Here is a 13,660-nt window from a genome sequence, read left to right as displayed (position 1 = left end):
CTTGTTGATCTAGTTTAGAAGTTCATGTGTGTGGGTCATTGAACTTGAAGGCAGTTGTCTGCAGTTTCTGTGAGCTAACCCTTGTATGTGTCAACAATCAGTACAAACAGTTCAGATGTATATATGTGGGGATTGCACAGTAGTCCTTTGGGGAGCCTCCAGTTGCAGATTGTTGTGACTATACTGTAGATGTGCTTCAATAATCTCAATAAAATATCAGAGAAACAGAGAAGATGGGAACAAATTTGATTTTAGTGTTTCTGCTTTCCCTTTGCAGCATCTCCTTTAGTCAAGGTAATACGTCCTACAGTAAGTGTGATCATGTGTGTATTTGTTTTTAAATATAAATAATGTAGGTGTGTGTTTTCTTTTTCCATTTCTTCAGAATGTAGCCGGGGGCTTCTGGATGACATTGATTTCCCTGGAACAGACATAACATTTCTCTACTCTCCTGATGTGAATCATTGTCAGCTGCTGTGCACCGAGCACGCCGCTTGTCAATTCTTTACTTTTATTCGGCCTGACTGGACCAGCGATGACAGGTACCAAACAAGCAATAGACACATGATCAAAAATAAATGAGTAACACGTGTGATAGGTGATGAATTCTACTTAAAATGCTAAAGCAGAAGACAAGAAAATTACAGTAATCTTTGTCAAATTAAAAAGACAAAAACAAGATCTAATTCCAACTCTCATTCCTACTCGTAACTACACGCCTGGATGCAAATAAGTCACACATTTTTTTAAGTTAAAATCAAAATCAGTTTTTAGAAAATCACCTGCCCCTCTCTGCAGGCACTTCTACTGCTATCTCAAGTCCACTCCCTCTGGACAACCCAAGACTGAGACTTCACTCCTGGGTGTCACTTCTGGCTTTTCCCTCAAAAACTGCTTTCCATACCCAGGTAGACACGAAACCATTTAACATTAAAACAATTAAGATTAATTAATCTGAATAACTTAATAAGGGATATGTGGTGAAACTTTCCTCTTTGTGTCTGCGTGTTGGGCCGTCCATCTGCCAGAACATTGTATTTCTCAGGCGTATAGCAACGTGGACTTCCTAGGAGCGGATTACCGATCCTTGTTCACATCTGACTATGAGGAGTGTCAGAGGGTCTGCACACAAGATCCTGGCTGCAAGTTCTATACTTTTGTAAATGCAAGCTTCCAAAACGAGAACATCAGGTAAAAGTCAATCACATAATATTACAATGCAGTTTAAATGATATTTTATGAAGATAGGGCTGCTCTGGAGGTAATGCATTACTTAAATAATGTGTTTTATTGGCTCATATAAGGAAACAAGGTGTGCTTTGCCACAACTGCAATTGCTTCAAGTTTATAAAGCCAATCACTACCAAAATTAGACTGTTTAGCATGAAATAGCTCTTTTTTTATAGGTATCCTGTAAAGTGTTTGTGGTTAGGAGTGCCAAGGTAGATATATGTGAATGAATGAAATTAATATTTTTCCTTGTCAACTGACAAAATATCAAAATATATCATGAGGATTATTTTCTTAGACCTGACAGTCCTCCAGAGTCAAAGTAGACTATTTTCACATGCTGAGTAGTAGTAAGATTTAGCTTCAGAATCAGCAGGTGGTTGGGTGATGGCTTTACCATTTCAAAATGGTGTCTTTTCTTATTCTTTTTTTAGGTACAAGTGCCACCTTAAATTCTCCTGGACAATACCAAGGACACTTCTAGTAGAAAGAACGGCTGGTGTAGTATCTGGGTTCGCCCAAAGGATACAAACACCTTATCCTTTTGAAACAGGTGCACAAACAGCAAAGGTCATAGCATTAGGAAAACATCCTACAGGTTGTCATACATGCTCTCTTATTGTGTATCCTGTGTTTTGTGCAGCATGTCAGGGCAAGCTTTTCTCAAGCACTGATATCAGAGGAAGTGATTTTGAGAATCTGCCTGCAGCCTCACCTGAACACTGTCAGACATTGTGCTCTGCTCATCCACGCTGCACCTACTTCTCTTACGACAGGTAATGTGTTTGCCAGCAGTGTCAAAGGGTAAAATGTTACTGTTACTGACTTTTTTTTCTCTCTTGTGTGGTAAATAAGACTTTGATCCAAGGTTTTATCCTTATTACTTTTGCAGTTCTGACTTCAAGTGTTATCTGAAGAGCAATGCAAATGAAATGGTGACCAGATCTAATGAGCGAGTAACATCTGGGTTGCCAGCACACCACTGTCAGCTAAATAACAGTATGTATCACTAATCAGTCGTAAATCGTTAAGAAATGTCATGCAGGAGATATTACAGACATATTACAGACCATCTGAACAATTCTGGTTGTTTGACTCAACTGTTTCAATAACTATGAGGTTCACATTTATGGTTATGAGTGAAATATCTCGACAACATCTGGATGGATTGCAATGGGATTCGGTATACACATTCATGTTGCCCTCTGGAAGAACTGTTATAATTTTGGTGATCCATTAATTTATCATCTTTAAGTTTGTTCAATACTTTGGATTTTTATTCCTGCAAAACAATACCTTTCCAATCAACTCTACTTTGCTTAGTAACTCTCTAACACTCTGGTGTTATTGGTAACTATAGTAGTAGTTCTGCACAAAATTGGGAGGAACAAGATGAAGGGGAATTTCACCTATGTCTCTTAACAGAGGACCCAATATCTTGCAACATATCCAACATCAGCATTGTAACCAGGTGTGTGATGTTGTGGGAGGGTAATGTCTGCCTGTCATTATTTTACAGCTAGAGAACCTCATTGTTTTGAGATTGCTTTATGACCTATAGTGGGGGGACCAAGCAGCCTTTGATGTAGTCTGCTATGTCTTCTTTCACGTGCGGCTAGTAGGCGGCTTCTTTCAGTGCTTTGTCTGTGGCTGTGGCATCTCTGGGGCGGATGAAGGATTCGTATGGGCAGACAAGTCAAGCAGGAGAGTAATTGAGTGGACTGTAGGGCGAAGGCATTGACGTGAGACAAGGTTAGAGTCAGAACATGCGGGAGCATCGGAAATAGCAGGCGAAGTTGCCTGGGGCAGAGAAGTGGTGGGTGGGCAGGAAAAATTGTTGGCGTCAGGCGCTGTGGTCTTGGGATACAAAACTAATACCTTTCCATTCAACCTTAGTTGTACTGAATGTTTAGTGTTTATTAGCAATTGATAACATGCTGACACGCTAAACTAAGATGGTGATCATGTTAAACATAATACCTGATAAACATCACCATGTTAGCATTTCCATTACTTAAAGGTGCAGTGTGTAGGATTTACTGGTATCTAGTAGTGAGGTTGAACACTAAATACCCCTCCCTCACCCTTCTCCTTAATGGCCGTAGGAGAACATATGGTCTCATATGAAACTTGCGAAAAACAGGAAAGGACAGTGTTTGGTTTGTCCATTCTAGGCTGTTGTAAAAACACAGCGGTGCAACATGGTGGCCTCTGTGGAAGGGGACCTGCTCCCCTGCTAGCATGTCTGTAGCATCTTAATCTGGTTTGCCTTATGAAGCTAGGGTCAAAAGGTTGGGGTAACGGGTATTTAAGAGTTAGAATTAAAGCATTGTGCTAGGAGTTCATAAAATCATTTGAAGTAATCTAATAAATCTAAGAAAAGGGAACCATTCAGCACATATCAAGGCTTATCTATCCCTTTTTGTTTGATTTTAGTGTAGTATTTCTATAGCTTGGCCCACAGTCTAACCTGTTCCTTTCTGCTAACAGGCTGGGTTAAGGATGTTCATCAAGGAGTAGATTTCCGAGGTTCTGACATTAGGTTTGAGCTGGTGGATGATCCAGAAGAGTGCCAGAAGAAATGCACTCAGGAACCCAACTGCCAGTTCTACTCTTACGTTAACAAGGCCTTCCGGGACAAGCAATTCTGGTAGACCAACAGTATTCTTCTTGCATTAAACCTAAAGACCCAAACACAAATGTCAATTTTTTTGGTAAAATTGTAGCAGCATTTCTGGCAAAACCCTGAAATCATGCAAAATTTAAATTTAATTACTGATCTGTTTTATGATATGAAGACAGGTGTATTTATATATTAATTTGTTTGTTCTAGGCGCCGCTGCTATCTCAAGCGTGTCATCACCATACCTGCTCCTCCCAAAGTTAACAAACTGGCTGGTGTTGTATCTGGCTTCTCACTGAAGAACTGTTTCAGTTCAGCTCATCCAGTGTAGTTTCAGGAGCAGGACCACATCACAACTGCTCCGCCTCTGCTCTGGTCATTCGTATCAAGACCACCTTGTCTTCTCCTCCCCTGCTGCTCTCGTATTCTGCGCCCCTATACCCCACCCCATTTCTCTTTTCCTGTTTTTTCCTTTCCTTCCTAGGGTCTTGAGAGGTTCCATGCTGCCTGGGTGCTATAGCGGACTTCCTGTAAGCCTCCCCACATGAATAATAAATCATTTAAGTGCATTTTGTTGTTGGTGTGGTCCTTGCTAGTGAAACTGTGTTTGATTATATACACAAACATATACTTATACACTATATTGAAATAAAAAGCAAAAATTACAGTTCAAGACACGAATAATCCAACAAAATATTCAACCGAAGCAATCTGTTGAGGAATCGGGTGGGGGGTGGGCGGGGGGGACTGAGAAAGCAGTGCTTTTATTAATGTAGAAATCTTCTCTCGTTCCTCTCTTTTCCCTGCATGTTGACGCTTCCTCTTTTCATCAGTGTCCTCACACGCGCGCACACACACACAAATACACACAGGATGACCCTGATGAAGGCCCCAAGCTGAAACACATTGGTCTTACAATAACGTTGTTCTATATACTACAAGTGTGGCTGGACCTTTGACCTTTAAAGACTTTCCCTTGTCCTTGTACCTTGGAAATAGTCCTTCCAAACACACACACAGACTCACCAAAAGTACAAAAAAAGTGCAAATTCCTCTGATTCTGAGTTTAGTTAATAAATACAGAAGCTTAACTAAACAGAGGACAGCCCTTCATTTTGTTAAGTTCACTAACCAGATCATTTAAACTAACACCAGAAAGTGAAATTTGAGGTGAAATGTGAGGAACATTTGCTCATTAATGCTCTGTAGGAAGACTCTAGCATCAGTACTGTACCCCTCATGGGCTGTTTTTTGTTCACAGCAAAAAAAATAAAAACAATGAGATGTAAAAACAAATATTAGCCAAAATTGTGTGATTAAAAAGTACTAACATTCAAAATAAAACAAAATACAGTAAAATACAGAAATATATAATATTTCTGTAAAATACAGAAATATATAAAATACATATACATATATATATGTATATTTTATGGATGCACTTTATTGAATTACGGTAATCATATTTCTGGTGTGCGATATCACATGGCTGCTCTATCTGTAGGTTCTTGAACATGCAGTACAAATATTTAGATAGATTTATTAAACCTGTATGTAGAAATGGGATGCCTTTCAAATTGAGTGAAATCACAAAATGCAATGTTTGCACTAATTTTTAAAAATGTATTAACAGTTAGTTTATTCTTTAAGTAGAAATCCAAGACATTGATTTGAAATATCAACGTTTTAAAATCTAGTTAAATTTTGAAAACGTAGTTCTGCTTTTTAGTGTTGGTCTTTTAAAAAAAAAACACAACTTGTCAATCAGTTTGGGGGTGAAGGCACAGCAGCTATGCACCCTGTCTGTTTTTTGTTTTTTACCTTTCTGTCAGGCTGACTGGACCAGAGATAACAGGTGCAAAACAAGCAATAAGCATTAAAATAGAAAGAAATTAGTCGTACTTCATGTTCAAATCTTTTCAGAGAATCAGATGGTGAATAAATCTTGAATCTGTTGCCACAAGGAAATGTATTGATTTATTTTAAATATAATGTGCATTTTAACATTAAATCATTATGTGCTATTTCAGTCTAAGTTTTATTTTTTATGTTATTTTACAGTCACTGCTAAAAGTTTGTTCTTGTGGCTAAGTAGTAGAGGCAATATTGGGTTAACGTGCAGCTTCTGATTAAAATGAACAAATGAATGAATGTATTGTTCTAACCTTTATGTACACAGATCACATTTACAGGACATGAATCTACTTGAACGAAGTTTTAGACAAACCCTAGTAAGTTAAATGTTTGGCTATAGACACGGGTGATGAAAAGGGTAAACAGTAAGTGAGGAAATAATTTTATGGAGCCTAGAATGGCAATTGTTCCTCATCAGGCTGGATTTCCCCTTCTTTCTGCTCTGGTAAACAAAAAATGATTCAGATCTTGTTTGTAGTTCTGCAGTGTTGGAATGAGATACCCAACTCCACATGGTCTGCTGACTCCTTTGGAGCCTCCAAGTAACATCTCAACTCTTCCGTGAACACCTCAACACTTTTTTAGCACATTGTTGATTGTTGCGCCTCTTTCTTGCTGCTTTTAGTGTTTCTTATGCACTTGCCTACTTCCAGTTGTATCTTACTTTAATAATTATATATATTTAAAAAAACGACAAAAACAAAAACACAAGAAAAAGTCTTGTGTTCTTTCTTGTTGCACTTGTGTCTGGTCAGCTACTTAAGAAATTGCACCACAATACTTTACCCTAAAACCCAGCCTGGTCTCACCAAATTCTGTATTTATAACACACAATTTATTAGGTCATTTTGTATGTTATGTAAATAGTGCCAATAGTGTGTGTATTTGACTCCTTAAAAAACATATAAAAACTAAAATGACTAAAATTAGTTGTATTTTGGTTTGAAATCCATCATTTTTGAAAAAAGTATTCTGTATAACATAAATATTTCATATTTTGTGGCAACCCAGACTGCTGAAAAATTGATTGATTGACTATTCAGTGACTAATGGTAGCTATACCAGATCGGACAGACCTTTTCCCACAATATACCCCTCTGAATGCAATATACTGCATTCAGAGGGGCAACTAGACTGGACAGGTATGGTGACCATATTGATGCATCGATACAATGACTAATAAAGCTCAATATGGCATCTATGTGTATCTATGCTGGCTGACTGGCTAACTGACTAAATTCACAACATAATAATAAAAGCATGATTATTTGACTTCCTTGGACTCCATCTGTATTTTCTGATTGATTTTGTTCTTGATTTCTCAACCTTTTGTAACCTATAGATGAGATAAGACATCTTTATTTATCCAAAGTTGTTTTTTCAGTAACACCTTGCTATCCAGTACAAATGAATAGGTGTTCAAAAATGGTAAAATATAAAGCAAATGTTTGCCTTGTCTTTGTTTATTCATCACAAAGAACCAATGTGTCAGACATCAGCTGACAGAAGCACTGGTGTTTTGCTAATTTAACTCACCCTAAGATGGACATTAAGTTTGTTGAATTTTCAGCACCGTGTGCTTTTGCTATTTACACTTCAATTCAGCTGTGCATCTGCATACTGCGAAGTGCCAACCAATCGCTGAATGTGTCAACAACCAGTCATGCAAATTGAGCAAAAGTATAAATGAGTGAGATGCAACAGATGCAGAAACATCTCTTCCATTGCAGCTGTTTGAAGAATCTCAAGTAGCTTCAAAATTGAGAAGATGGGAACACTTTTCATCTTGGTGGGTCTGATCTACCACTGTGGTCTCTCTTTTACTCAAGGTAATACATATACTGTTTTACATACTTATCACTTACTCATTGGATGCAATCTGTGTGTGTTTATATCTACATGTAACTGTATGTATTTCCTCAGCATGTAGATCAGACCTTCTAAAGGACACTAATTTCCCAGGAAATGACATAACAGTTCTCCACTCACCTGATGCTGAGCATTGTCAACTGCTGTGCACCCAACACCCCTATTGTCATTTCTTTTCCTTCGTTCAACCGGACTCGACCACAGATAGAAGGTATAAAACAAGCAAGAGACACTGAAGTAAAAACTTTAAAGACTAAAGTTAAGATATAAATTGAAACATGTCAAAGTTGAACCACAAAATCATAGTAAAACCTTTTATAGTATAGTACTTTGGCTCTATTTTGTGTTTCAGCGTGACAATCTCTATGAGCAAAATGCTGCACTCCTAATTTGGGCAAAATGAGAACATCTGTATCAAATTCAATAATGGATCACAGATCAGCAAGTTTATCAGAACAATTCACTGGATCAGTTGGGGTTCAGTGGCTCCACTGGTGCCTCCAGATATGCAATCATACTGACATGCTCAGGCTTTTTCTGCCATTTATATGAACTTAATTTGATTAGTCACAACTTGTCTTACCACAGCTACCTTGGAGCCTTTTCCTATTTGCATTTACTGTATTTGTCAGTTGCTAATATCACAGCCTCTCTCTCCACCAGGTACTACAAATGCTACCTCAAGTCCACTCCCTTGAAACAGCCCAAAGTTCGGATTTCACAGCAGGGTATCACCTCTGGCTTTTCTCTCAAAACCTGTCACCCAGACCCAAGTAGGCATACAACCATTTAACATTAAACCAGTATTAAACCAGTCACCAGTTAATTACTGTTTTGTTGTGAAACTCTCCTTATCTCTTTCTGTCTGTTTGTTGCCATCTGTCTGCCAGGACCTTGTCTGCCCCATGTGTACGACAAGGTGGACTTCCCATTTGCAGACTACCGAACATTGTTCACAGCCGACTATCAGGAATGTCAAAGAGCCTGCACACATGACCCTGGTTGTCAGTTCTTTGCTTTTATTAAGACCAGGTAGAGATTTCATGATACATGCTTTTAAAGAGAGTTAAGCCTCAGTGGGCAAGGTGTGTTTTTTAGCGGAATTATTTCAGGCAGAAACAGAGACAGGGGTTTAAAGTAACACACAGCTTAAATGCCTTTCTGCAGCATCGTACACCACTGAGCCTCACCAATACTGCTGGCAACTAAGAGGCTTCAGTTCAGCATTTTGGCCTCTTCTGCTAGGAATCAAACTGGCAACCTTGATCTCACCATTCATTTGTACTTACACACTGAGGTTTAATTCAGCCAGTGAGAATGCTGAGTCAGTTGATGGCATCATGTAATGTTATTTCTCCATCTGTGTTTAGCTATAAGTGCTGGCTGAAAACCACCTGGACAGTACCAACGATTGCCCTGGTAAAGGCAAAGCCTGGGGATATATCTGGATTCTCACACAGGATTCAAACATCTGAATACTTTGAAACAGGCAACTTACTTGCAAAAGTTGTAGCAGCATCTTGCACTATGTTATAATTGCTTTCTCATTGTACTGCTTGTTATATACAGCATGTCAGGGCAAACTCTTTCCAAGGACTGACATCCCAGGACATGACATTGTGGTACTGCCTGCTGCCTCTCCTGAACACTGTCAGACACTGTGCACGGCTCATCCACTCTGCACCTACTTCTCTTATGTCAGGTAGGTTGTGTTTTTGAGTATGTGTGTAGTCTGTAGTGAGTTTTGATTAGGGTAGTTAGAAATATTTGATACATGTTGGAAGTGAGCCTATATTTTCTGCATTGTCAGAAAATCTGATGTTGAATCAATAAGTACTTTATACAGCATGATGTTAACAGGTACAACTAACCATATGGATTTAGCTCTCAGATATTTTGTGAAATGATTCCTCTATTTAGCAAACAGGCGAAGGTTACCAAATACTGACTGTTACTTTAAGACAGACTTCAAAAATGTAAAATAGTGAACATTTATACCTGCATTTACCCAAGTTTTAATTTCATAATGTCTCCAGTCATCAATTTAGATGTTACCTGAAGAAAAATGAAGCTGTAATGGCACGCAGACCTCATGGAGATATCACATCTGGGCTACCAGCACGCTTCTGTCAGCTGGATAACAGTATGTACCACCAATCAAATTTGTTACATCAAGAACATTTTAAATCATTCAACAAATATTAACGTGTACCTATGTATTGCTAATGGGGAGTTTCCATAGTTCAGCCAGCTAAATTTAACTATTCCTCTCTGCTAACAGGCTGGATTAAGAAGACCTATGCAGGAGTAGATTTTCAAGGTTCCGACCTTCGCTCTCTTCTGGTGAATGATGTTGAGACGTGCCAGAGAACCTGCACTGCTGATCCTAACTGCCAGTTCTACACCTTCAGCACCAACAGCAGTCCTTTGAGGTACAGTATATGATAATATATATATAAACATGCACACAGACACAACTTGTCACCAATTATGCTGTTGTTGATTTTTTTGTTCAAGGCGCCGCTGCTATCTGAAGCGTTCCATCACCATGCCGGCTCCTCCAAGAATTAACAAAAATGACAACAATGTGTCTGGTTTCTCCCTGAGAAACTGCCAATATAAAATTGCTTGAATCCAACTGTTTCAATAAACAGGCATTGAAATAAACATAAACATATCAATGTACTTCATGTACTATGTAATCCAATAAAAAATTTCAGCAGCATACAAACTGTAAATGACTACTTACATGTAACATGTTTTCTCACTTCATTGTGTTAAACTATTTTTCTTTCCCCTCCTTCAAATACAGATTAATATGCTTCAGCTGAGACATTGGTCTTCCATACTGTGTATGTAGTTATTTAGTGCCTTGAGCTGGTTGAATGTTTTATATAATTTGTGAAAAATCATTAAGACAAACTTTTATGATATGTTTTTTAAGTCATGTATTGACAGGGCAAATATAAAAGGTCATATATGTGTACAGTACTGTACAAAAGTCTTAGGCCACCACTATCATACAAACAGAAAATAAAATAACATAAAATATAGCATTAATTATTAAATACTAGTGAGGCTCCATTCCATCTAGGTTTTGGAGAGCCAGGAGAGATCTGAATACTTAAACACTTTAGCCTATAGAAGCTGTTTTGTTAATACTATATATGCATTTCCTGTATTTTTGGTTGTATTCTAATTAAGAGACTGATAAATACTAATATATGGTCATTATAGCATTGCTAAAACAATAAATCTTATGGTGGCCTAAGACTTGTTGGAGAAGACTGTCTTCGGCCCCCATTATCTGTAAATAGCAGGGAAATCTGTCAAATATATGACATTTCCACATCTTTTTCAGCTGACACCTTAAAAAAAAAAAAAAAAAAAAAAAAAAAAAATCACTCACTTTGCTTATAGTCCGCAGATACAGACTCCAAAAGTCTTAGGCCACCATTAGATTTGTTATTTAACAATGCTATAATGATTATATAATTATTTCTGTCTCATAATTAGAATACAACCAGAAAATACAGGAAATGTGTATGCAGTATTAAAAAAAAAGAAGAGGAAGAAGAAGAGAAGAAAAACAGCTCTATAGGCTAAGCAAGTATTTAGTGTGACCTCCCATTACAATTAGGCAATAGCAGGAACCTGGTTCTCTTAAACCTAAATAAAATGGAACCTTAATAATATTGAAATAAAAGCAAATGTTACAGTTCAAGACACGAACAATCCAACAAAATATTCAACCGAAGTAGGGAGTGGGGAGAAACTGACTGTAGAAATCTTCTCTCCATACCATATGTGGAAAAATCTGAACTTTGGATGCCAATTCACACACACACACACACACACACACACACACACACACACACACACACACACACACACTATAGATGAAATTGTGCCTGAAACCCTACATTCCTTCTACACACAGACAAAGAAAAATGTGCAAATTCTTCACATTTTTTGGTAAATGGTAAAACAGTAAATAAATACAGTAAGTCAACAGAAGCTAAACTAAAAAGACAGCCCTTCATTTTAGCTGAGTTCATTTACATTAAATGGCACCAGGTCATGTCAACCAACACCAGAAAGTCAAAGGTTAACAATATTTTCATTTTTATTGATGTACTTTAATAATAAATAATATTTTGTGTATGATATTACATGGCTGTAGGTTCTTGAACATGCAATACAAATATTTAGATAGAGGATGTAGAACTGCAGATTGACCAAGAGAGGGAGTTCTCACACTAATAACATGGTAGTGGCAGTAAGGTCAGCTGAACCAAATAGGCCTACAACATAGAATATTAACAGTTAAGATACCAGCATAATAAAAAAATTGACTCCAACAATGATATTATACATGTGTGGCAGAGGGAGAGAGAGGGAAATTGTCAGACTACGCCACCTGGTGGCCAAATGAGAGGGGGAGTTATCAACTACGCCACCTGGGGATTACCACCCAGGAAATACACCAACCAATGGGTCACACAGATTCGCTTCACAGAGAGGATGGAGACGGACTTCCCAATGTAGGCTACAATAGTTTAAGAATTATAGTATAACATGCCAATACACACAGCCTGAGTGCCAAACAACACATTTTTTAATTGTGGTAACAAAAAAACCAAACAGGAACAGGGCTGGCATCTAGGTTGAGCGACAGACAAAACCAAAGGGGTCGAAGGAAAACAACGCAAAATAAAGAAAACCACTAACCAAACCACCACGTGTCACACCAAATGAAGGGGAGTGCGAGGGGAACCACCACCAGGAGAGCCTGCCGCACACTATGCCAGCTCCTGTCCTGGAAAAGAAAAGAAAACAATTATAATACGGCATACAGGATAAAGGGACACTCAGGCAAATGTAAATTGCACAATTTAAGAGATTTATAATAACATGCACACACGAATAAAATCTACAACTACACAATGGGCAAAAAACCCCCCCAAAAAAACCAACCACCAATACACACACACACACACACACACACAAAACACCAAAACGGAGCAACAGCACCAGGGCTGGAGGCCGTGGAAAGCCGTCCCTCGGGATGCCCAGCTAGCGGTGCAAATCACCGGGCTGTACATTGCAGCCTCACGCCGAGCGCCGGAGGAAGAGGGGAGGCACAAACTGTGGCCGCAACAGCTACAGCAGACAGGGAACAGGACAACTTTAATAATCAGAGATAGCAGATCGTATGTGTAAATAATGGCAAACTCACCCGAGCAAAGCGAGCTGAGCACACTGCCCAACACACAATCACCAACTCATGGTGAGCACAGAGAGCAGACACCACTCCTCAAGATCCCCACAACTGCACGCCAAAACGGCACGGCCGACACCGCCGTAAAGTGTCAAACAACGGCAGCTATCATACCATTATGCTTTATGAAAAAATAAATGTATAGTAGCACCCATGCTTACCTTCTAAGTCACCGTTTGGTGCGAAAGAGCAGAATTTGGCCACCAAGCTTGGCCAAATAAGCAGGTGGCTCACTGTGTAATCAGGCACAGGTAAGATTGATTGAGTGGAGGTGGAGCAGTGCTAAACCTGCCACATGGAATAATAAATCACTTATTCAAGCTCCACAAAATGATTTACATTTTAATCAAAAAAGAGTAAAACAGAGATGTATAGGATATAAGCAGCCTTCAGTGCTTATAGGCTACAAACACATCACTGTTAAATGAATCAACATACAGTAGCCTACATATGGTGTTTTGAAAATCCAGTTAATATTATGTTAATGAGCTGTTACAACTCTTTTCTGTCTTTTCTTTTTTGTCATGCCACAATGACCTTCTCCCAACACATGCACAACTTCCAGTTTTTGAATAAAAGTGTGTCCCATCTGGCTCTGTTACATCTACTCTTGACTTCTCAGGATTAACATCACTGAATGACTGAACAACAAACATAAACATATATTCACCTTTCCATAGATACTGTATGCATCTTTAAATTGTAAGCAGGGGCAGTTGAAAAATGTTAGGAAGAGTAGAGTA

General features: G+C 38.5%; 2 protein-coding genes across 3 annotated transcripts; both read left to right on the top strand.

Moving 5' to 3' along the window:
- Window positions 1-134: 134 nt before the first annotated feature.
- Window positions 135-4,422, top strand: LOC128374020 (coagulation factor XI-like). Of its 2 annotated transcripts, XM_053334241.1 has the most exons (9): window positions 135-294; window positions 386-542; window positions 799-908; window positions 1,029-1,191; window positions 1,665-1,783; window positions 1,874-2,006; window positions 2,123-2,229; window positions 3,721-3,880; window positions 4,064-4,422. In XM_053334241.1, the coding sequence occupies exons 1-9, from the start codon at window positions 234-236 to the stop codon at window positions 4,182-4,184; spliced, it is 1,131 nt and encodes a 376-aa protein (XP_053190216.1). In that variant the 5' UTR covers window positions 135-233; the 3' UTR covers window positions 4,185-4,422. The 2 variants fall into 2 exon arrangements, with proteins under 2 accessions (XP_053190216.1, XP_053190218.1); XM_053334243.1 differs by lacking the exon at window positions 3,721-3,880.
- Window positions 4,423-7,424: 3,002 nt separating this feature from the next.
- LOC128374233 (coagulation factor XI-like) lies at window positions 7,425-10,451 on the top strand. Its single transcript, XM_053334510.1, has 9 exons — window positions 7,425-7,596; window positions 7,691-7,847; window positions 8,300-8,409; window positions 8,527-8,668; window positions 9,007-9,125; window positions 9,206-9,338; window positions 9,673-9,779; window positions 9,918-10,068; window positions 10,154-10,451. The coding sequence occupies exons 1-9, from the start codon at window positions 7,536-7,538 to the stop codon at window positions 10,266-10,268; spliced, it is 1,095 nt and encodes a 364-aa protein (XP_053190485.1). The 5' UTR covers window positions 7,425-7,535; the 3' UTR covers window positions 10,269-10,451.
- Window positions 10,452-13,660: the final 3,209 nt, after the last annotated feature.

This window comes from Scomber japonicus, chromosome 15 (genome assembly GCF_027409825.1).
Source record: "Scomber japonicus isolate fScoJap1 chromosome 15, fScoJap1.pri, whole genome shotgun sequence".
Taxonomy (NCBI): Eukaryota; Metazoa; Chordata; class Actinopteri; order Scombriformes; family Scombridae; genus Scomber; species Scomber japonicus.
Note: the sequence above shows the minus strand (reverse complement) of the source record. Positions and strands in the feature narration are given on the sequence as shown.

Coding starts and splice junctions, on each gene's coding strand:
- LOC128374020 (XM_053334241.1), top strand. CDS start 234: ATGGGAACAAATTTGATTTTAGTGTTTCTGCTTTCCCTTTGCAGCATC. Junction 1,192..1,664: donor TTCCAAAACGAGAACATCAG/GTAAAAGTCAAT, acceptor TTCTTTTTTTAG/GTACAAGTGCCACCTTAAAT. Junction 1,784..1,873: donor ACCTTATCCTTTTGAAACAG/GTGCACAAACAG, acceptor TGTTTTGTGCAG/CATGTCAGGGCAAGCTTTTC.
- LOC128374233 (XM_053334510.1), top strand. CDS start 7,536: ATGGGAACACTTTTCATCTTGGTGGGTCTGATCTACCACTGTGGTCTC. Junction 7,597..7,690: donor TGGTCTCTCTTTTACTCAAG/GTAATACATATA, acceptor GTATTTCCTCAG/CATGTAGATCAGACCTTCTA. Junction 10,069..10,153: donor ACCAACAGCAGTCCTTTGAG/GTACAGTATATG, acceptor TTTTTGTTCAAG/GCGCCGCTGCTATCTGAAGC.